The 24759-nt window shown below is 39.7% G+C and overlaps 2 protein-coding genes across 2 annotated transcripts in view; one reads left to right on the top strand and one right to left on the bottom strand.

The window, feature by feature from the left end:
* LOC117262440 (chemokine-like protein TAFA-5) overlaps positions 1-24759 on the top strand; it is a 97283-nt gene that overhangs the window by 4264 nt on the left and 68260 nt on the right. The window lies entirely within an intron of this gene.
* On the bottom strand, positions 18401-24514 carry LOC117262438 (E3 ubiquitin-protein ligase TRIM21-like). Its single transcript, XM_033635404.2, has 2 exons — positions 24254-24514; positions 18401-21289 (listed from the first exon to the last, which is right to left on the bottom strand). The coding sequence occupies exon 2, from the start codon at positions 21278-21280 to the stop codon at positions 19607-19609; it is 1674 nt and encodes a 557-aa protein (XP_033491295.2). The 5' UTR covers positions 21281-21289; positions 24254-24514; the 3' UTR covers positions 18401-19606.

Raw genomic sequence — 24759 nt, 5'->3', positions numbered from 1 at the left:
CGGGGCTGTTAATTACGAGCAGCATCATCAGAACCATGAATGAAGTAGGCTGCTTCATATGATATGAGATGAAACATTACCGAAAGTGTCTGTGACTATGAGACAGTAAAATGTCAGTGGTGTGGGATGTAAACGATGCTCTGTGATCTTGTAACAGGAATGTAGAAACATTGAAACAGTTTCCACAAAATTACTTAACTTACGCGCAGGTATCACTGAGAGTATTTTTTGCTGTTTAGTTGGATGATGATGAAACTCCTCTGAATATGTCACATAAACACTTTAAAGTAACACCAGACTGTTTGTGCTGCTGAAGTAAAGAGTGGAAAAGTAATGACTGATGAGGCATTTATAATAACTGGAGCCAATTAACAGTGTGTGGATTATTTTACTAATAAAATAACATATTTTATGCTAGTTCTCATCACACAGACACAGTCACACGTCACACATCTCATTCATGTTATTTTGAGCTGCGGTGATGAAATCAGAGTGTAAAATGTCAACACTCACTGTGGATTAAATAAACTCTGCACAAGTTAAAATCCTGCTAAAACCATGTGTTCAGTGTGTGAACGATCTCTGTGTTTGTTCGTGCTCTGATTTAAACCAGTTGAAACAAACCCCCTGAAACAATGAAATGATTCTGCTGACCTGTAACAGCACATAGGCTCCTCTTTTTTACATGTCACTCCGGACTTTCATTCACAGATACTTTTGTCTTCAGTGATCTGATTGGTCAGAGGTCGGGGTGTTGACAGGCTGTGATGTGATACTCTAACATAACCTGCTCCGGAGCCGGTTAGCTGTTCAGCATCAGTTACCACGGTGATGTATCCCAGTAAAAAGAGACTCAGCTAACAGAGTTAACCCTCACCAACTCCAAATCCCGCTCCGGGCTACAGGCCTCGGATCAACATGAAGCTTTGTTTTGGTCCAGTTGAGTATCGGAGCCTCATTAACAGAATCAATGTAAAACTGCTCGGTGATCCAGGCTCAATAGAATCAAACCAAACAGCCTCAGCTTCCCTCCTCGGCAGCGGTAATGATCCTGTGTGATGGTATTTAGGTAGTTAGAGCTGGTTTGTGCAGCTCGTTATCAGAGGTCTCTGTAATGTTGAATACATCCGTCGGTGAGAGTGTGTGCAGGAGAGCAGCAGAGTTAATAATCCTCTAACACTTTAAAATGTAAAATGAGGGGACAGTATGGAGTACAAACACTGCATTAAACACACGCTGAGTCAAAGAGTCACACAGAGCACATCACACGGTCATTATTTGTATCTGTTTGTATTCCAGTTTGAACCTTCTGCCTTTGACAGGAAGCAGGGATGTCTCTCAGGCAGCTACGTTCAGTCATCAGGATTAAAGGGGCACTTCACCAATGCCACAAAGGACACTATTACTCTGCGGGTTAGTGTAGCTTTGAGGGAACACTTCACCCAAAAACAACTGGAAGGTTGTAATAGTTGAGGAGAGAGGAACACCTGAAATATGAAAGCATATCAGTGCAAACAGATTTCGACAGAGGCCGAACGAAAGACAGCAAAAAGGTTGTAAAACATCCGAAAACCCTTAAGAAAATTCCTGTTTAGCATCATCCAGCTGTGTTTTATCCATTAATGGAAAAAACTAAAGTACATCAAATCTCTCTCAAGAAAAGCTTTAAGTGCAGTTGATTGTTCTTATTTTAGCAAAAACAAAGCGTCCAGTTTGTGTAACACTGACAGCAGAAAGTTCCACATCAGCTGCAGCCATCTTGGTCGTTTTAGGCTCTAGAGTGGTCTCCTCTGGTCTGAATCAGGGACTCATGTTGTTCCAAAGTTGTATAATTGCCTAGAGTTGGTTCGTGTTCTCACGGCAGCATTTACAAGAAGACCAGATCAAAAGGCTGTGTGAGAACGCTGCTCTTAATTGGTCAGAATTTCCATGTGGGAAAAATCCAGGAAGTAAAGCAAACGTTGAAGAAGAGTACACTTGCAAGATAAATGAGACTTTTGTTGCGTTTGCTGTCAGTGCCCAGAGGCTCTGGAGCAAGCTGCCCCTGAGGAAACCAGGTCGGCCGAGTCAGTGATCTCTTTTGAGTCCCTTCTTAAAAAAGACTTTAATTAGAGAGCTTTTCCTGATTTTAATTTTTAATTATTGACATGTAAAACATTTTGTAACTCTGTTTGGTAAAGCGCTTTATAAATACAGATTATTATTATGATATTATTATACGCAGCTTAAGTCAGAGCGGTCAGCGCCATGATCTGGTTGCAGATCAATAACAAGACAAACAAAGGTGCAGGTTTAGGTAAGATACGTTAATCAACATCACGTTATGTGTTTTTAATCTGGTGGATGGATTTGAAATTGAGACATCGAAGATATGTGGGTAACAGTTTGCTGTGCTCGCCCCACTGACTCCAGTAGAGCTGACACTGACCTTTCCGTCTTTTATAGTTTCCTTGTTTTTTGCGCCTAAATCAAACCAAATCTAAACCATGGTGGTGTCGCATCATAAACAGATGTATTTTTCGACAGTGTTTGCCCTCTGAGAGTCTGAAGCAGAAACTCAGCAGTGTTTATTCAGCAGCTGCTTCTCCTCCTTGTATGCAGATGTTTCGTCAGTGCTGCTGCAGAAAGGAGAAAATCACAAAAAGCAGCAGCTGCTCCTTAAAATTCAAAAGTGTCAGACAGACTGAGCAGGTTCAGTTTCCTGTCATGCAGCCGAGACTCGAGGTTCGTCAGGTTAAACAACAGATCAGTTTGTTCGATTGTTCTCTCTTTATTAAACCAGGTTAATGCTTCATCATGTTTCTGTTAATGTCACACACACTGGAGCGTTAACATCTGTACTCGGACTTACAGTTAAAGTCCCAACTGGTTTCAGGATGTGGCGTCTGCTGTCGTCTCCTCTTCATTGATCATCTCAGTGTGAAAAACTTTATTGAGCACAAACTGCCGAGTGGATTCAATTCCCCCACGCTCTCTGTTTACTGACTTTCCCTTTTCTTTTTCTCTGCCTGCTCATAAAGCTCATTTAGATCCTGGAAACAAGCCTATTATGCAGCAGATACACTGTTGTGCCTGCAGTGTAGAAAAGCTTACCTAAGGAGCCCTCAGAGTCCAAATTAATTCTCAATGCTCCATTAAGTCAAGCATATATTCATGGGAATTATGAACACACAGAATGAAAGAGAAAATCAGCAGCTGAGAAGAAAAAAAAAACAAAACACAAACAGAAATTAACGGAGCAAAAAGCTGCAGAGGGTGTAATTGGATTTGAATAAATTCATCTGGAGGAGGAACATCAGCTAGTGATTCAACAGCAAGCATGAAACCGAAGCTCTTTTTAAAATTTAAATCACACTGTCCTCAGCCCCTCGGCTCGCTCACACAAAGACAAGATGATTAACTGCCGTGACACTGAGAGACTTCACAATAAGAGTCTCTGCAGCGACAAAAACTAAACTCTGTGGGCGAACTTTATCCTGGAAAAAAGCCAGTTTTTCAAATGTAGTTTTTGCCCCGTCCTCTGACTTTGCTTAGAAATAAATTCCTGTATATCTGATGTGATTCCAGCTCTGTATTGTGAAATGTCCTTTTGCTAAATCTTGATATTGTTTTTTAACAGGAGTAAATATTATGCAGACTTTACATGGATTTGTCTTATTTTATTCGAGATATGAATTTTAAAAGGAGACATCCACAACTTGTGACTTGCAGATGAAATTTTATTATGACGTTTAAGTTCCTCTCTGTGTTCTCTACGTTCATTTTGTCCGTATTTTTGCACATTTTCTGAAAGCTTAGGGCTCATTTACTCTCCCTTTACATATTGAAATAGATTAAATAATGCCTCATTTGCATTTTATAAATCAAATTTCAGAAAACTTGTAATATATCAAATATACTCTGACTCACTGTGAGTCATCAACTGGGGAAGTTTTCTACCCTTTCCACCCTCCATGTCTCCCGTTAAAGGCTCACTTATGTTTCCTTTACGTGCAAAAATAGATAGGTCCATTCAAAATATTGTCGCCCTCATACTTCCATGTGCCCTTTATGACGTCATAGATACAGCCAGTAGATGGCACCAGAGGGCAGAGACAAAAGTTTCACGCAACAACACACAAGGCGACGTTGGAGGAGGTCGTAATGATGTGCCTTGAAACAGAGGCAGCGCTGTAGATGGCGGTGGTGGGTGCAGCCATTAAACACATCTTGACATGTGGATGGAGATTTTTTTTCACGTTATCACCAATTCATTGTGTTCCACCATTATTTACACTTCTTTGTTGTCTCCTACGGTTGTATTTTTCTTGAACGACGCTACACTGCCTCCACGATCTCTGCTGGAAACGTGCACAAATAGGGACAAAATGTAATATTGTAATATTTCAGTGCGGATTTTGCCTCAAGTACGTTAAAAAAATTGGACTGTTGTGGTGGATTCAGATAAACACCAATTGTGTATTTTGGACGTTTTCTGCTGGTCTAACAGAAAACATGTTTTAGAGGCAAACTAGCCTAAAATCTCAAAATTGTCCAGCTGTGTTTTCACCCCGGGGTCCCTCGCCTTAAACTCTTGTCTGTGCAGTTTAGATTTACAGAGAGGGGTTTGAACGTGGCTCCCTGCTCTCCTCACTCACATCTGTTCCTCGACAAAGACGTGACAGAGATGAGAGGATGGAGAAATGTTTTCCTCGCTCACTAACAGCATCATGTCGAGGGGACGGCAGTAACTCATGACGCTCAGCTTCTCAGCTCTCATATAATGTGCAGGAATAATCAGGCATCTGTTTAAACGCCTGACTGCTGCTCCAGTTATCCTGACTGTAGAGATGTTTTGGCGTGACCTGATGTGACTGATCATTTTGTTATGTTAAAGAGCAAAAATACTTTAAACAAAACCTATAATGAGTTTGTCAAAGGCTGTAATAAGTCTGATAGTTTTCAGATATAACTGCTGATGTGGAGGACAAATATTTGGAGAGATGTCACAAATTAACCAACATCAAAAATACAATTTAGTCTTTTTATGATTTAGATTTGCACAAATCTAATAAATGTATATTTTCTTATTTTATGAATAAAACATAAGTGCTCGGATCCTTTATTTTAAATAAAAGTAGAAATACTTTAGTCTAAAAATACTAATTCAAAACGCTACATAAGTAAAAGTACTTAATATGCAACATTGCTCCTGTCAAAATGTTCATGTATTTATAGAATATTATAATATCCTGTTGTTATCACTAATGTTGTAGCACTAATTGGTAATATAGTGCTGTATTGAATAATATAAGTATAATATGTATAAAGTTTCTCTATCAAAAAAACGTAGTGCAATATTTCCCTCTGAAATGTCATGCAGCAGACATTTAAAGTAGGGCTGTTAAAATTACGTGTTAATTTCCATTAATTAATCACATCAAAAAAATTATGTGTTAAAAAAATCAACCCTGATTAATCACATTCTGTGGTGCCCTTTGACCCGATGCGTCACTGAGGGCTTTGTCACATGATGGAGGCAGATGAGACGACGCTGCCAGGCCCCCGAAATGGAACATGTACATTTAAAAAACGCCCAGATGGAACAGTTGATAGGAGCACCGTCCTCTGCAGGCTCTGCAGTAAGGACCTTTCGTACCATTGGAGAACTTCGAGTGTAAAATATCACCTCAACACAAAGCATTTAGCATTTAGAGGTCTGAGCTGGCACTGCCTCTGATGCTAGTGCTCGCAGTCAGACTTGTCAAGCTACACTCGACCAGGCGTTCAAACTGAGTAAAGGCCTCTGCGCACTGAGGATGCGTTTCTTTAATGTGTCATCCAAAAAATATTGTTACTCACAGAAACCTTACACACTGATTCTGATGTGTTTGATTGTTCTATTGGTTGTGAAAATGTGCCGTACGAGACAAAATGAAAAGACACATTTCCTCCTTTGCCTCTCTCCACTGGAGTCACCTATCCGTCTGTCACCACTCCCTCCCTGTCTTTCATTTGGCGCTGTGGCTGCATGAAGGGGCGGAGCTGTCCTCCACACTCCTCCTCTTCATCATCATCGTCCACCTGAATATTATATCTGACCTGTTGAATGTAGCTGTCTGTCTGAGTCATGAATGATTCTGTGCGTCCTGTTCCTCTGTCTGGTCACAGCTGCTTCCCGCCGCCACATTTTCTTCACTGATTTGTGGTCAAATGTCTCGAAAGGCTCTGACGGACGCAAAAAAACGCAGAAAATGTTCCGAACATTTTAATGCATTGCCTGCACTGTCTATATTTACGCCGCTGCTTTACAGACAACAATAAAACAAAACAAAACAAAAAGGCTCAGAGATGAGATTATCTTCTGTCTCTGCTTGAAGTGGTGAATTTACAGCTCACAGATACTTAATATGACACAGTCTCTGGCTTAGGTTTGATATCTAGTGTCAGCAAAAGAGGCGTTAGCTTGTTTATTATTTTACCTGAATGTTGCTGTCACGCTGAACGTCCTGCTGAGCTCCTTTCAAACTTTAAAAGTTTAAAATAAAAAAAAAATCATTGAATATTCGTATTAAACATTTGACTGATATAATCCTGAGTTGTGTACAGCCCTTGTCTAAAGTCCAAATCTGTGACTCCCGTCTCACTCAAGTCCAAGTCACATGCCTCAAGTCGACACCTCTGATAAACACCATGTTACCAGCCTGTTAAACTTTGTCACTCCTCGTCTCCTCTAAGGATCATCCTCAATGATGGCGGACCTCGACTGATTTCTGGGTCACGGGCCAGAGGAGGAGGAGGAGGCAGAATCATCTGAATGAAAAGCAGCCACAGTCTGATCTTTGACCTTTCTGTGTCGGTGTCACTTCTTGTCCAAAAGCTGCTCTCAGCCATCATGTTAAACACACACAACAGGAGCAACCTTGACTCGTGTTAAGGTCCTCTGCAACGGTTTCTGTTTCCAAACAGCTTCAGAGACTTTGTGTTGGATTTGTGTCGCGCTGCAGAGACTCATTAACCGTCATCAGAGGATCAGCAAACAGCCGCCGCCGCGTGTCAAAACCAATTTCAGCCTCATCATTATTCCTCTGTCTTCACTCTCAGGACAAACACAGTGACTCCAGTTTTCCTGCTCTGTGATTGTTGTTCTTATTTTCAATTTGCAGGGGATTTAAAAAAAGATGACGGATAATAAAAGCTCATATCACCTAGATGTCAGTTTATCTTCGCTTCCTCTCGTTCAGGGATAGATTAGACGTCAGCTGTGACTGAGGAAACAGCAGTCCGAGCAGAGAAAACAACGCGCTGTAATTTCATTATTCTGCTGTAATGTGAGCGAGCTGTTCAGAGACTTTCTGTTGATTCGTTCAGCCGAATCACACAGTTGAATAAATGTGCAAGAGTTTTACTGCACAGATCAATTCCTGCAGGCAGGAAGTCATCGCACTGAGATTACTGCAGAGAAAAGGAACAATAATAATAATAATAAAGTTATACTGGATATAAAGAATTGAATAAGACATTATCTGTGAGGTCGGTTTTCTTTATGAAGGTAATAAATATTTTCCTGCAGGTGGAAAAAAAACGGCATCTGGATCTGATGAGTTTTAGCTGAACAATAAGAAATGTTTTTATCTTTGAACACTGAATGTGACTGTCGGCAGGAAGATGAAACATGTTTAGGATTTAATGTGTTTTCAGCTGATTGATAGAAACAGTTTCACTTTCATTAAAACTTAATTTGAAGTTAATTTTCAAAAAAACATTCAGCACCAGTTTGACTGATATTCCCTGGATTGAACAAAAAAAAAATTACAAAAGAAAATGAATAAATGAAATAAATTATCCATCCATCATAGGGTGACAAATACTTAAACGTTTGTCCTTGGGAACCTTGGGTACCAACACAATCACCCAAAAAAATGTTTGCATTGTACATTTCTGCAAACCACAGATACGTTTCATTTGCACGTTATTAGCAGAGCTATGTTGAAACTTTATGTTTCAACAATGCTCCGGTTAACACGGTTTGGGTTTAGACACGTAAACCACTCGGTTATGTTCAGGAAAAGATCAGGTTTTGGCTTAACATGTCTTAACATGTTTTGGGGGCACAGTTCCTGATAGAAAAGTCTCTGTAAAATAAACCACTTCTTACGAAACTATCCCCGCTGGAAAAACAGCAACAAAACACCTAAGTTTGGTGCCGTAAAAGCTGCTGGAGCCACAGTGACGACTTGCTGAATCACATCTAGTTTTGTTGTTTGTTGGTCTTAAAACAGTGTCCTGCAGCTTGGCAGGCGTCTTGCATCGGTGTCACATCATCGACCACCCCCTCCACATCCAGATCTCAAAGTCAGCTCATATGTGACGTCAGTTTAGATACATATTGTAACATGTATGTAACATATTCGTAGTTTGCAGTGAGAATAACGGCAACATGTTCCTGTGGCAATCCTTACTGACACTTGGTCATTAGACCTCGGCATCAGTTGTCGACACACCGAGGAGTCCTTCAGCTGTGATATGAGATGCACCGGGTGGCAGCATTTTTGATGCTCCGAATAATTGCGGTTGTATAAAGAGCGAGAAAGTCTGCATTAAGTCGTGGGAACGGGACGTGGATGGGTCAAACAAACTTTCACCCAAGATGGCGCTGTTTGTGTCCCGTGTGAAACCAAAAGTCAGTTGGGTTGTTCTAATAAGGACATGGTATGCTAGTATGTTTAACATGCTACACTAGCGTGGTATGTCACATGATGCATGTGATGTATGTCACATGATGTTACATGACATTTCAATCAGGAGAGACAGGAGAATGAAGTAAAGATGATATTTAATTATGAGTGTACAGATTAACAGATGATTAAGATTTAACAGAAGTCTTTGGTGCTTGGACGATAGGGAGAGATATTTTTGTGATCGAGGGACATCTGAGCGGCAGCAGGCTAAATCTTTAATAAATGTCTTTCTTGTATTCTGTGTTCTATGTTTTGTTTTGATTGTTCAAACTGTGATGGATGTTTTGACTCTCGACTGCGAAACTAGTTTACCCTTGGGTATCAAAACCTGAACCTGACCTGAACCTGAAATCCCCCCATGGAGTCCAGACACTGGTGGTGGCTGATGACTCTGAGGCTGATGGCTGATGAGGCGTAAAGTGTACGACTTCACCGTGGCTCTTTGTCACTGCCTCCTGCTGCAGCCGCCTGCTCTCGTCCACTTTACAGACGAGGCGCAGTTCATTTGAAGAAGCGTGTGTTGCTTCGGGTGACTGCGCTGAAAGAACAGACAGGCACGTGCACAGATAGACCCCGCGTGACATTTCCCCCTCTGACTAAATATGTGCCCTTTTTTGAGAGACATTTAATTCCTATTTCTTTTCTAATTTCATAGTTTAGTTTTTAAATGTGGCCCATGGCATCAATTCTCCATTAAAATCTTGTTGTAACACCTGACAACTGCATTTGAGTTTCAGTTCTGCCAGACCGCCAGAGCCTCTGCCCCTCCCTCGTTAACGCCTCTTGTCACAGTCAAAAAAAAACCTCAAGTTGCTCAGAGCTGATAGACAAACAGCTGTCAGTAGAAACACACAGTGGATAATGTTGAATTAATAAAGATGAATGTAATAAATGGCTGCACAATAAACCTTCAGTGATGACATGCAGGTGCGTTTGCTTTAATGTGAACGGACATGATTGTTTCCCAGTGTCTGTTCTGTCCACAGGATTTTTTTTCACCTCAGTAGTTGGAACAAGTTATTTATTTTTAGGGAAAGTTTGAAATTTATGACACACATCGATGTCCTCACAACCTTCAGTACTATCATTAAAATTTTACTGCTACTCAATACATCACATTACTTTTTATTACAGCACTTTATTTTTAATGTGCTGCACATCCTGTTCAGGGACTTTGGCTGCAAAATAGCTCAAAGCTAACGGTGGTGCCACTGGTTTGAAACTGGACATGAATACATAAAACACTCAGCTGCACAAGGAGCACAGTGAGATAGACTTTACACAACTCACAGTCGTCCATAGATAGACAGATTGGGTGTAAACTGTTCACAGAGGGAAATGTACGTGTATTTCAGCATTCATCAATATGTTAGTAGCTCCAATCTTTACATAGGTATTAACAAAATCTACACCTGCTTCTGACTGCTTCTAGTGTTCGTGTAAATCAGATACTGCACATAAATGTTGCTTATCGTTATTAGAAATTACAATTTTAATTTGTTTTGTGCTCTGTTATGTTCACATCACGCAGATGCTTTTAAAACAGAAAAGTTAAACATGACAGAAGATTAGAATTGTAACACATTTAGTTGAATTTGTTGGCATTTAGCAGATTTAAGCTTCAGATTAGGTTCCATTAAAAACCTGAATGAGTAATTTAAATCAATTTAATACGAAATTGATAAACGCCGTTCTCTGAATAAATAAAACTAGTCCATACCCACTGAGTGCACAGTGGCCCACGTACAGTTTCACATGGTGTGTGTTTGGGATACAGGTCATAGGAAATTGCAGATTAAATAGTCAACTGACCCCATTAAGAAGAGCAATGTATTCAGACAGAGTGTTTGTGAATTTGATAGTACGATTGCTTTATTGAAAGTACAGTAGTACCATTGCCAATAGTGGGATAGTTAGTGGGCTAAAACTGTACATTAGTAGTTGAGGTAGCACGTTGAAAGGCAGATAGTTAAAGTGTTTATATGCTGTATTGACTTCAGAGTGGGGCGCACTGGTAGTTCACATGGGAAAGGTGCGGCTAGCCCTCGTTGCAGCAGCATACCATACCATGACTTACACCAAAAATTAGAAAACCCCAACATTGGTCCACAGGGGGAGCCACAGCGATCGGTCGCATTTTAGCCATTTTGAAGCATTTTTCTGTTGTTATAGCGCCACCCAGTTGCCAATTAGAGTTAAATTTCTCCAGTCACCTTGAGGCGTCCTGTTCTACATATCTACCAAGTTTAGTAAAAATCCATATGGCGGTTAGGCCTAGATAAGAAATGAGCTCTCTAGCGCCCCCATTTTGTTTGATGGGGTCAATAATGGAGGGGTCCCCTCAGATTATGTGTGGTCATATGCCTACAAAGTTGCGTGGTGATGGGTGAAACCCTTGAGATGTTATACACCTTTATGTGATGAGCCACGCCCTCCGCAATATTCATTGCCTTATAGAAGCTCAGTTTTAGTAAGTTTTCCAACTTTTGCCAAGAGGGAACTTTAGATATTGGTCCCTAGATTATGTTCACCCAGTTTCATGCAGATCGCTCAAACTTCCTAGGAAGAGATCCATTTGAAGTGTTTTTCAAAAAATTCAAAATGGCAGAAAATCTATATAAGCGGAAGTTATGGGTTCTTGAGGCAAATGTGTTCCTCATGAGGAGAGGCATCTCTGTGCAAAGTTTCATGTCTCTACGACATACGGGGCATGAGATATGCCCATTCAAAGTTTGACATTTCAATTGGTTGCTATAGCGCCCCCTTTGGCCAATTGATGTAATATTGCTTCATTGGCATCCTCCCATGACCCTCTACCACTGTGCCAAATTTCACATGGATTGACCAAGTCAGTGAGGAGAAAAACGTGGAACAAACACACACACACACAGTTTTTGTCATTATATAGTAAGATATAACAAATCAACGCACTCCTCCTCTGCCGTCTTTATGCACCGCAGCCCCAAACTGGATGTCATTTTTGTTTAATTTAATTACCAGAGACGTGACATAGGAGACGTAAACAGAGTCTGTAATCATTTACCATTACAGCAGCTCCAAAACACTACAAATACTTAACAATGTACAAAACAAACAACTCAGGGTTGTTGTTTTTTCTGCATCAGGGTTATTTCAACATACTGAAATTTCTATCATGCAGAAAATGAAAATGTGACAGAAACCAGTCCAGAGCGTGAACGTTGGCTGAGATCCTGTGAACCTGATCTTGTTTTTACGTTTCCTGAGATGACAACATGCTCAGCTTCAGTCACAGCAGCTCCGCCTGGGACGTCACAGGGTCACAACATCCACTCCTGTCATTATAGAGGAGGCATGCCTTTCTTTTCTTTTTTTAATCAGGACAGTAAATCTTCATCTGAGAGTGTTACAGCAGCTGTGAGCAGAGCGCAGGAACACCTGAAGCAGCTGCAGAATTTCTGCAACTGAAAAACTTTAACTTTGGTTTGATGCAATTGAAAAAAAGTCACAAGGTCATCAGGAGCAGGCGATGTTTTTATGCCTCCACCAGTGACAGTCGTGGCCAGAGGCATCATGATTTTGGGTTGTCCGTCCACCTGTCTGTCCGTCCACCTGTCCCATTCTTGTGAATGCGAATTCCAAGAAGTCCTTGAGGGAATGTCTTCAAATTTGGCACAAACATCCACGTGGACTCAAGAATGAACTGATTAGATTTTGGTGGTCAAATGTCACTGTGACTTTGTCTGCAAAAACACTTTTCTGACCATCACTCAACGTCATATCTATTCACACACTGGAGCAGCATGATTGGCGGATTTATACTTGTGTGTCAGCTCTATGCTGTAGCCTACACATGTGGCCTACGCAGTTGTGAGCATTTATATTTGTGCGGTGGTGTGTCTGTGTCACTCTGCAGTTACACCTCTAAAACACTAGGTGGTGAAAGAGGTTTCTGTGAAGTGCTGTAAAGTTTAGTTGATTCAAAACACACATTAAACACATATTAAACACACATTAAACATGGCTTAATAGAGACAATTTCAAACACAAGTACACAAATCTGGACACATTTCCCCCACAAATACAACATGCTAACGTTATTAGCACAAGCCTATGGCATTTTACATTGTATAAATTAGCCTAGCAAGTAGCAGAGATTTCCTGTACTCATATGAAGCCAGGATAAATCACACACAGGACTTAAAATACTGTTTTGTGGAGGCTTTATTGTCTTCACCATTTATTGTTTCTTATCTGTGAAATTAACGTAAATAAAAGCTTTGTTTCCACTGAGGGAAATGGTCTCAGCTAAAAAAAAACAACAACAACAAAAAAAAAAATTTCTGGGGAGGTGCACGTCAGGCTACACCGTAGGTACGTAGGTAAGAAGGGTGCAATCTCTGTGTAAAAAGGGCTAGAGAGACAGACAGCATTAATGCTCACATTCACACCTGCAGGTAATTTAGAGTCACCAGTTAACCGAACTTGCAAGTCTCTGGTCTTTAGGAGGAAGCTGGACAAAACTCACGCTTACACAAGACTCCACACAGAGGAGCTCCAGCAGGCTCAAACCAGGAGTCCTCATGCTGAGAGGTGACAGTGCTAACCACTGCATCACCACATTTTACTCCATTTATTTGACAGCTGATTACTTTTTACAGATTCAGATTAATACAAAATATGACTAACAACTATCAGCTAATAAATTATCAAGCTAAGTATTTCCACTTTATGCTACTTGATACTTTTACTCACTACATCTCAGAGGGGAACAGTGAAAAGTTGTAATGTGCAGCATTGAGCCTCAGTCGTCAGATTTCCTTCAGTTTTACCTTCTTTTCTTTTCTGATCATTATTATTTTATTAAATGCTGCCGTCTCTTTAATCATGTTTACAGTGAACACGCTGTTCACTCGTCTTCTCCCAGTGTCCTCTGCTCAGACCGATGGAGACGAGACACAATAACATCTTCCTCCTGGTGTGCTGGAGCAGATGGAGAATTAAAGAAGGCCGGTGATGAGCTGCAGCTAACGAGCAAACAGAGGCCACCGCCACTGTCTCCGCTGCTGTCTCTAGTTACCATGGGATACCTGTTACAGAGCAGCGTATATTACATTATCTACATGCAGACTGAATCCCAATTACTGCAGAAGGCTCCGGGGTGTCTTGGCCCTCAGCGGCTCCGAGGCTTCAGGGTCTTTGAAAGAGAAAAGGCGACCTGTGATACCGATCCTTTTGATTTGAACTTTTATCTCATCAATCATGGCGCTGAGCTCAGTTTAAAGGCCCGTCACTCTTGAATATTTGGTTCAAGATGTCTGGTGACGTAATGACAGCGATTTAATGTATGACAGATGTGAGAGTCACCTAATTCTTCACAACAGAGTGATAAAGGCTGTCTCCCAAAATGTTGAATTGGTCTTTATTCTTGAACACAGTAAGGACGTCTGGGCTTTGCAGATTTTTAACCAAAACCCCCATCCTTCCTGCATCTAACAGTCTCAGTCACACTTTAGCTATTCAGCAGATATTTCCCAGGATTTGTGGGAAAAATAACAAAAAAATTGCTGATAAGTTTATTAAAAATATTTTGTCATGATGATAAGAAAACCATCTGGGCATTTCTCTCTCACTAAATGTGTTTGCTGTTGTAGAAAATTAACATAATAAATATTCTAATTAAGTTTCTCATCATATTCTCTCATCCTTCCCTCGCTGTAGAGGTCAGTCTCTCACTCATCTGTGGTTTAATGTGAGAAGTGAAGGGAATGCTGTGGTGCCTTAAACCTGCATTCTTTCTAACAGCCAGCAGGGGGCGACTCCAGTGGTTGCAGAAAGAAGTTTGATTGCACTGAAGAGTTATTCTTTCTCCTTGAGTTTTTACCTCAGTTAACATTCTTTTAATGAGTTTATGGTCTCAGTCACTCATATCAAGTTCTCTTTCATAAACATGATGTTCATTTTGTAAATTATGCTCCCATTTAGAGTAAAATACACGATAAAGCAGGGTTTGCTTTTGGGCGTAGCTACCTTGACAAGTTGCTACCATGACGATGTCCTCAGTTCTCAGTCAGATCCGCCCCTCCCTCCTTCACAGCTCCATCCTCTTGTTCAAATACGGTCACTTCTGGACCCAACAAATCAAGATGGCGATGGCTAAAATGTCAAACTGGAGGCCTCAAAATGGCAGTCCACAAACCAATGGGTGACATCTCAATGCCTGTTCTGGTGCACCATTAGTATGTATACCTATAGAAAGTAATGTACCACGTTTTGTATATATAACCCACATAATCAGGAAGGCTGCAATTGCATGACCAATGTGATGACAGGATGCAGGTTGGCGTGGTGAATTGGTCAAACAGCACAGGACTTTCCCCCCAGAGATCAGTGTTCTTGTGTGTTTCTGATGTTTCTTTCTTTCTAACCTCCGTATCTTTACATTCCTAACCCCAGCCTACTTAACTTTATGTTAAGTACGTTATGTTAAATACATAATTACCCGTTAAGTACGAAAGTTTACATTAAGCACATAATGTGACGCTGCCCAACCATGTTTCCTTCCCTAACCTACATAACTCTACTTTCCTAACCCTAACCTGCATAACACAATGTTAAGAATGTAACTCCACGTAAAGTATATAACATGACAATGCCCAACCATCTTTCTTTTCCTAAATCTAACCTACAAAACTTTCCTAACCCTAACCTGTGTAACTTGATGTTAAGTAAGTAACTTTACGTTCAGAACGTTACATTTAGTATGTAACTTTATGTTAAGTATATAATATGATGACGACCAACCATATTTCGGTTCCTAAACCTAACCTACACAACTTTACTTTCCCAACCCTAACCTATGTAACTTTACGTTAAGTATGGAACTTTACCTTAGATAAATAACATGACAACATCCAACCACGTTTCTTTTCTTAACCCTAACCTGCATAACTTAACATGAAGTACGTAACTTTAAGTGACGTATATAACGATTATGATATCCAATCATGTTTCTTTTAGGGATGTCCTGATCCAGCTCTTTCACTTCCGATCCGATACCGATATTACAGCCTTGAATTTTGGCCGATACCAATCCAATCCAAGCGCGTATTGTACATATTTACTTACTTTGTTGTCAGTCATGTTAGAAAAGGTTTGATCAAGCAATATTACTCTAACAAGAACAACTACTTAATCAAGTTAGTTAGAATGATCCACAACAGTTGGTATGAGAAACTGACCTGTTTATTGTTAACAGGGTTAAATAAACAAACTTTAAACTTGAACATTAACATTAAATAAAAAATATAGCTGGTTTGCTGTGGCCCCTTAATAAATAGAAAATAAATCAACACAAGAAATCTTTAAAATGTCTAATATTGAAATTAAAATAGCAGCAAGATGCCACACACTTGTGCTTTGGCCCCCTAATAAATAAAAAATAGATTAACACCACAAGACATTGTTGACATTTAACAAACAATGCAGCCTTTCCTTTTCAGTTATTTTAGTAGTGTCAGTGCCAGCCTGGTGCTGCTGTTTCCCGTGTGTCTGCATTTCTGGCCTGGTGGATTAATAGTAAGCGCTGGAGCGGATCACTGGAATGGACTGCTTGAATTGCGGAGCGTTGGGCTGGATTGGACTACATGAAAAACTGGATCGGAGTTCTTGGATCAGCATTTTTCCATGCAGTCCGATCCGATGCCGATGCCCCTTTTTTGCTAATATCGGCAGCCGATACCGATCCGAATATCGGATCGGGACATCCCTACTTTCTTTTCCTAAATCTAATCTATGTAATTTAATGTTAAGTACATTATGTTAAGTGTGTAACCTTGTGCTAAGTATGTAACTTTAAGTTAAGCATATAATGTGATGACACCCAACCATATTTATTTTCTAACTCTAACCTGCTTAACTTTCCATTTCTAATACTAACCTGTGTAACTTTACTTTTGTAATGCCAACCTATGTAACTTAAGTTAAGTACATAACTTAATGTTGAGTATATAGCGTGATGACTTTCAGCCGTGTTTCTTTTCCTAAACTTAACCGTTGTAACTTTAAGTCAAGTTTGTAACTTTATGTCAATGTGCATTTTTGTAAGATATGATACGAACCGTTGTATGAGGATACATTGACTATTATACAGTCTGTGGATAGTGTCCATCCTCTGACCTTTGTGTCAGATATGATAGCGCTCAGAATAAAGAAGGTTAAAGTGTCCTCTCTGTATGTTGTGTGGCAGCCCATCACATATGAAGCTCTAAGACTTTCCACTGTGACCTTTGACCCCGTAAAGATGAGAGGACGTGAAGCGCTGAGCTCACAGAGCTCTGACTGTCTGTATTCATACAGAGAGGAGGAGGAGGTGATAACTATCATCACAGCAGTCCTCAGACAGAGATGAGAGAGTTTATTAGCTTCCATGTAGCCTCGAGGCTACGAGGAGGAGGGGTAGAACACATCAGACAGAAAGCAGAAGTCGTGTTAATGCAGGCTGTCAGATGTAATTATGAGCTTCATTAAAACTGCACCGAGTCTCAACACAGAGACCTCAACAGTGTTTTTGAAAGCAGAGCTGGAAGAAGTATCCAGATCCTTTATTAACACACTGTAAAAATACTCCATTACAAGTAAAGGTCCTGCATTCAGAACTTCACTTTGGGAAAGTTAGGCTTTACTGTAGTCAACGTATGTATTATCAACAAAATATACTTAAAGCACTGAAAGTAAAACTATTCATTGTGCAGTCAACAGTGTTTTATTCTATCTGATGTTTTTGGATTAATATTCCTGCTGCATTAATGTGTATGTGTCATTTTACTGCTGTAGATGTTTCAGGTTGAGCTCATTTTAACTCCTTTATATCCTGTTGGGGAGTTTAATCTACAGCAATGCATCTAAAGTAAAAGTACAAAAGTGTTAGAATCAAAATACATTGAAAGTAGAGAAACTAAGAGAAGTCTTTATGCAGAATTTGGCCCATTTCAAAACAATATATTTTATATCATTGGATTATAATTATTGATGCATTAATGTGTTCATCACTTTAAACCTACAGCTGGTAAAGATGGAGCTCACTTTAATTAGTTTATATACTTCTGAGCAGTTTGATCTACAGTAATGCAGCCTACATTTATTAGTTTAATATATTTGTCATTAATAATCAGAATCTGTAAAGTAACTAAGCTTTAAAATAAATGTAGTGGAGTACAAGTACAATATTTGTCAACAAGAATGAGTGGAGTCAAAGTATAGCAGCAAATGGAAATACTCAAGTGAAGTACAAGTACCTCAAAGTTGTAACTAAGTACAGGACTTGAGTAATTGTTGAATGTCTTGTTTGCTGTATGTTCTTTACTGCACCTGGATTTTTTTAACAACATTTCGTTCACTGTATACTGCTGTATATAGAGAATGATAATAAAATGTAATTGAAGTAAATCGTGTTCATGTTAACTACATCATATGGATTAGATATAATAAAGGTAGATTGATCTGGAACAATGGGCAATAATATTTTTATACTGATCATGTTTTGTTTAAATCTTTAATTTAAAAGTAGTAAGGCTACTTTTAGTAAAGTTTTTCTCTCTGAAATGTAGCAAAAGTATCAAGTAGCATAAAATGGAAATACTTGAGGTACTTGTACTTTATACTTAAGTACAGTACCTGAGTAAATGTGACGAAAAAACAAATCCACTGAAACTTTTTTATTTGTTGAGTTTTTGTTCACTTTGTTGGAGCTGTACAAACAGTCTGCAGAGAGGAGGACAATATGAAATGAAAATAACACAACAGACAGCTGAGACAAAACTTTTCTTCTTCTCTGATGTGTAAAACCCAAACTGTAACCTCGGAGGCTGAGAAATGAAGCCAATGTGGAAGTGCCAAAAACTGCAGTTCCTCTAATGACCACTTGAGGCTGGCTCCAAAACAGAGTCAGTCCCCATAGACCTCCATGTTAAAATGTCCAACTTTATACTAGAAATAAACATGTTTACAGCCTTTACTGTCTCTATAGCTAATTTCAACATTCGAGGCGTACATTTTTATATAACTCATCCTTTTACATTTTATTAAGACCCAAAGTTTTGCATGTTTAAGGGCAGGGCTGCTTGACTGACAGACTGCCTACAAGTCGTCGCTACTGGTCGCTGCAGTTTGTGAGTCAGATCCACCCCTCACTCCTCCACAGCTCCAGCCTTTCTCCAAATTTGGTCACGTCTGGCTCCAAAAAGCCAAGATGGCAACAGCTGAAATGCTGAACTTGAGGTTTCACAATTGGGGTCATCATGACTCTATTGACACAGTCGATATGTAAAACCACTGCAGCTGAATGTTTTATGATCAGATTCTGTTGATGTTAAAAGTAAATGTCAAATTAATCAAGAATTTATCGTAAAGTTTCCCCTGAAAACACACCACACAGAAATCCCTTAACTTGTCTGTTGATTAGAAAAGGTAAACCTAAAATCCCTAAAACACTTTATTTTGAAACCTTATATGAACAAAATAGAGGATGCTTGGCAACACTTCTTATATAAACAGTTATCAGACAATAAAAGTTCTGAATTTGGCACCCAGGCATTTGAGGACATTTAATTCAACAGTCTCAAAGACAGGTAATGCAGTAGTTAAAATAGATTATATTACACATGAGATAATATCACCAGTGTTGTTAAATATCTGTGTTGAAGTAGTAAACTGCAATGTGGCACTTCAGTGAAAAATATTTACAGAAAAAAAGGGGAAAAACCACATTGATCAGAATCTAAACAATCAACAATGTATTCACAGTACATCACCAATAATATACATTTATTACATTAAATGAGAGTGAATCTTTCTGTAGAAAATCAGATGGTTGTTCTACTTTGTGTGACTGATGCTATTAGTTTTAGTTAAAACAAAATATCTCTATACAAACTACTGCTATGTGTTTGATTGACAGGAGAGATGATCAGAGGGGCAGAGTTTTTACCACCATAGTTAAGACTGGGACTGAAGAGTGGGTAGAGTTTCTCAGTGAAGGAGCAGCCAGTAAAGGAGTAGATAAGAGCTGCAGCATCAACATCATAAAAGGAGACCAGACCCTCCTCATAATCCACAAACACCCCCACCTTCTCAGGCCGAGACTTCAGAGAGAGACGGACTGAAGGGCCAGCAAGAGCTTTGTACTCATTTTCATTCCTCAACCATATCGTCCATTGACCATTTTTAGAAGCTGCTGTGATCTTTCCCTTCCTGTTGATCGACTCTCTGGCCACTCCTAAATCCCACTCAGTCTTCCCTTTAACCTGAACCTCATAATAAAATCTTCCTGAAATGAAACTCTGCTTTGCTAAGACATTAAGACAATAATCAAATCTCTCTGGATTGTTTGGGAGATTCTTCCTTACACCACCATGTTTAACTTGTTTTCCATCATCAGACAGGATGAGCCAGGGATGTGCTGTATCAGGATCGAGTGTCACATCCACTGCAGACTGCTGGACCCTCTGCAGCTCGTCCTCAAACAGCTTCTTCATCTGTTTACTGAGCGTCTCCTCCAGCTGACTCACAGCTCTCCTCACAGTCCCCTCATATGAAGGTGGACGGACGCTGACCTCTGTCCAGTCCTTGGTGGGTGGAGCAGTGTTCAGGGATGTGAAGCTTTGGAGGAGGTGGAGGTGGTCTTCAGAGCGTGAGAGCTGCTCCACCTCAGTGCTTCTCTTCTTCAGCTCAGAGATTTCCTGTTCCAGCTCTTTGATGAAGCCTTCAGCCTGTTTCTCTGTCTTTCTCTGCTTCTCTTTGATCGTGTCCATGAGCTCGGCCTGGCTTCTCTCAACAGACTCCTTCAGAGCGGTGAAGACCTGAACACCATCTGCTATCTCTCTGTCTGCATCTTCCTCACTGAGCTCCACTGAGTGTTTGATCTCCTCAATCTTCAGTCGTCTCTTCTGGATCATCTGCTGAATTTCAGCCTCTGTCTTCCCCAGCTCGGCCTTCTTTCCTTCATATTCTTCTCTCAGAGGAACAACATCATGTGTCTTGTGGTCTAAAACAGTGCAGAGCATGCAGACACACATCTGGTCGGTCTTACAGAACAGCTCCAGCAGTTTATCGTGCTTCAGACACATCCTGCCTTCCAGGTTCTCCACAGGGTCGATCAGCTGATGTTTCTTCAGGCGTGATCTTGTCAGATGACGCTCCAGGTGAGTCTCACAGTAGGATTCCAGACACACCAGGCAGGACTTCAGGGCCTTCAGTTTGGTTCCAGTGCAGACGTCACAGGGAACTTCTCCTGGTTTGGAAATTTTTTGCTCTGAGCTGCTGCTGCTGGCTTTCTGTTGAGCTGACTGTCTGAACTGAGCAGCCATCTCAGAGATGAAAGTGTTGACCTGCAGCTCAGGTCTGGTGCTGAAAACCTTCTTACAGTTTGGACACTGATAGGGGACATTAGTACTCCAGTGTTCAGTGATGCAGGTTTTACAGAAGTTGTGTCCACATGGTGTGCTGACTGGATCAGTGAACATATCCAGACAGATGGAGCACAGAAACTGATCTTCAGTCAGCAGACAGCTGGCAGCAGACATATCGACACTCTGAGGACACAAAGTAAAAAAAAAAATTACTTCATACTGCTGTGACTGCAGAGGTCCACAGGTAACAGTAAGGGGAAAGTTAAGGTTTCACCCTTTACAGGTGTCTCGCTCTTAAAATATGCAAAATGCTTGAAGGTAGAAAGTGGAGAAAGAGTTCTTGCCCATCTCTAACAAAGTCAAAGGTAACTGCATGGTGATGGGATATGCTTTTGTTTTAACTGTTTTAGAATTTTCTTCAAATTTAATTCAAATGCTGCACCAAAACTCAGATGTCTGTTTTGTCAGAAACATATTTTCATTCAGTTATTTCTGGGTGTGGCTCAGGTTAAAGCTATTTTTGTGTCAGTTTGTATCCAAATCAACCATTCATGTCATGTGAGGTGAATATTCCAATAAAAATACATGTTAATAAGAATAAGAATAACTTTATTCCTCCCCAAGGGGAAATTCAATTATCTGTCAGCTCATCTATTATATGTCAAAGAATTATAAAGCCTGATGGCTGTTGGTATATAGGATCTTCTGTATCTCTCTGTCCTGCAATGAAGAGAGAGGAGCCGTCCACCAAAGTTTTTCTGTTTTTTTTTAAACGGATTCCTTTAAAGTTTGAAAAGAAAAACATGTTCAACATATCAATATTATCCAATGTGTTTATTTTAAAGTAGTGTAGAGTAAATAGAAATATTTGTGTTTTGCAGCCCTGAGTCATCGTTATTACACAGAAACTTACACAAGTTTTTCCAGGTAACAAGTCACGGCATTAATTTACCTTGAAACAAGAGTTTGGAACAAAAATGGAGGATGACTTTCAGCATTATAATGTGGTAGTCATCAATTTTGACTTCCAAGAATTTTCATGAGATTTTAAAAGTATTTCTGTGTCAGTGTCCATTAATATTGTAAAAACATCAACCTGTGTCACCTCATTATCATCAGGCTTTAATTACCCCATTAATGTCAGCATATTACCATTTTTAAACCTAAACATTGCACTGATACAACAATGTTGTTGTTATCAGGTTACCATAGTGATACGAAAGCATTACTATTAAGTAAGAAGTTTAACCTCGCTGTTATCTTTAAATGTGCTTCCTGATTATTACCCTCTGTTTTTGGCCTCTTATAACCAAACGCATTCTCACTCCCAATTTGTCCAATAATGACACCTGGTCAGTGGTCCTACATGTCAGACTGTGACGGTCAAGTAGCCCTCCAGCATCAGTTTTTGATGCTCAGGGACGGTGTGTCCATTAAAGCTTGTTACATATAATGTGTCTTTAAAAAAAGAAATAATTTTCAGAGAAAATGTATTTACTCATAAGATGTAAATAATCTATTTTCAAAATAAACGTAGAGCATAGGTTAAAAATCGTTGTTTTTTTTGTTTACCTCCTTAGGTTTAGGTGACAAAAGTACGTTAGGTTTACATTACTGATGCAAGGTCACATCATGTACGTGGCATACATCGCTAGCATAGTATGCTACACATAATAGCACAATATGTTATTATTAAACTAGAATAACCGCCCTGCACACCAGTCAACTTTCTCTGACATGTTCTAAAGTGTCATCGATTCATAATTTCACCATATTAGACATTTGTGTGAAGTTTTGTCATAATTACCACATACATTCTTGAGTTATGGCCAAAAACATGTTTTGTGAGGTCACACTGACCTTCACCTTTGACCTTCGACAACAAATTTCTCATCAGTTTTTTCTTCAGTCCACGGTGATGTTTGTGCCAAATTTAAAGAAAATCCCTTAAACTGTTCTTCACGTCACATTCACAAAAATGAGTCAGACAAGATCACACTGACCTTGACCTTTGACCTTTGACCACCAAAAGCTAATCAGTTCATTGTTGAGTCTAAGTGGACGTTTGTGCCAAATCTATGGAAATTCCCTTGAGGCGTTCTTGAGATAACAGATGAACTAATGGACAACCTGGAAACAGCTATCGCCGGCACAGAGGCATAAAAATTACACCAATGCCTTTTAGTTTCACACAGGACATGAACAGTGGACTCCCAGGTTACACACCGAAGTTTGTTTTACCCCAACACTTCACCTCCCGCCCTCCCTAAGCAGACTGTCACGCTCTTTATACAGCAGCAGTTGCTTGTAGCCTCAAAAAATGCTGCCGCCTGTTGTGTCTCATACCACCACTAAAGGATGCCTCTGTGCGTCTGTATGTGACACAGAGGGCCACCGACCAATCATCTGTATTTGCTGAGTTGGGAGTGAGACAAGTTCTATCACTGTTACATACATTTCAGTCTAATATTACCCAGATATACTCACTGTTAATACCAAGCTTTACCTGGTTATTAATTTGGTCATTACGTGTTACTACTTAATTATTCCCTCTTCATCATGAAACTATTACCTCACTATCATCATGTTATTACGGAGCTGTAATGTGAAGTGCTTCCAAAAATTACAGGGACATGTTGTACTTCTTACTCCACTGCATTAATTTAATACTGTTTGTTATTAGTTACTTTGCAGATTCAGATTCTATATAATCAACACATAAAATATGATGTATGATCATCAGTTAAGATATTATTGATCCACAGGGGAACTGCAGGAAATTAAATATAATACAGTTTCTCTTCACAACCCCTGAGCCCCTAATTGACCTGAAGTATTTGCCCTGTCTACGGCTCTGAGTGTAACGTCCTGTCTGAGTGGCGCTCAGAGCTCAGACAGGAAACAGGCCTGTAAATGAGCTTGAAGCTAACGCTAGCTGTGACTGTAGTTCAGTCACTGTGCTTTGGTTTTTACCTCTGTTTTGTATTTCTGGCTAAATTCACATGTTGTTTTTATCTAAACTGACACATTTCTATGGTATAATATTCTTTATAAGGTAAAACAGATGTAAAACAGTCAGATTGTGGTTTGAACTAAACTTTGACCAGATATTTAGTGTATTTTGTCTCTGTAGGACAGTGAACTCACCAGTGTTTGTTGTTGAGAAAAACCTGCTGGATTCAGTTGAATGTTTCTTTAGAGAGAAACAGAGAGACTCGTCTCCACTGCAGCTCTGCTGTCACTCACACACACTTTCACTTTCACTTTGATTTCAGGACTTTAAAGCTCTCCTCTTTCACTGTTGCTCCACCTCTCAGTGGGCCGTCACCAAGAGGGAGAGGTGGAGGAAGTATTCAGATCCTTTACTGAAGTCAAAGTACTAATACCACACTGTGACAATACTCCACTACAGGTAAAAATCCTTGGCCCATTTCAAAACAAAATATTTTATATCATTGGATTATAATTATTGATGCATTAATGTGTTCATCACTTTAAACCTACAGCTGGTAAAGATGGAGCTCACTTTAATTAGTTTATATACTTCTGAGCAGTTTGATCTACAGTAATGCAACCTACATTTATTAATTTAATATATTTGTCATTAATAATCAGAATCTGTAAAGTAACTAAGCTTTAAAATAAATGTAGTG

The sequence above is a fragment of the Epinephelus lanceolatus genome, chromosome 5, assembly GCF_041903045.1.
Source record: "Epinephelus lanceolatus isolate andai-2023 chromosome 5, ASM4190304v1, whole genome shotgun sequence".
In the NCBI taxonomy this organism is placed as follows: domain Eukaryota; kingdom Metazoa; phylum Chordata; class Actinopteri; order Perciformes; family Serranidae; genus Epinephelus; species Epinephelus lanceolatus.
Note: the sequence above shows the minus strand (reverse complement) of the source record. Positions and strands in the feature narration are given on the sequence as shown.

What these genes read in the sequence shown, in the direction of transcription:
- LOC117262438 (XM_033635404.2), bottom strand. Translation starts at nt 21,280, where the DNA reads ATGTCTGCTGCCAGCTGTCTGCTGACTGAAGATCAGTTTCTGTGCTCC.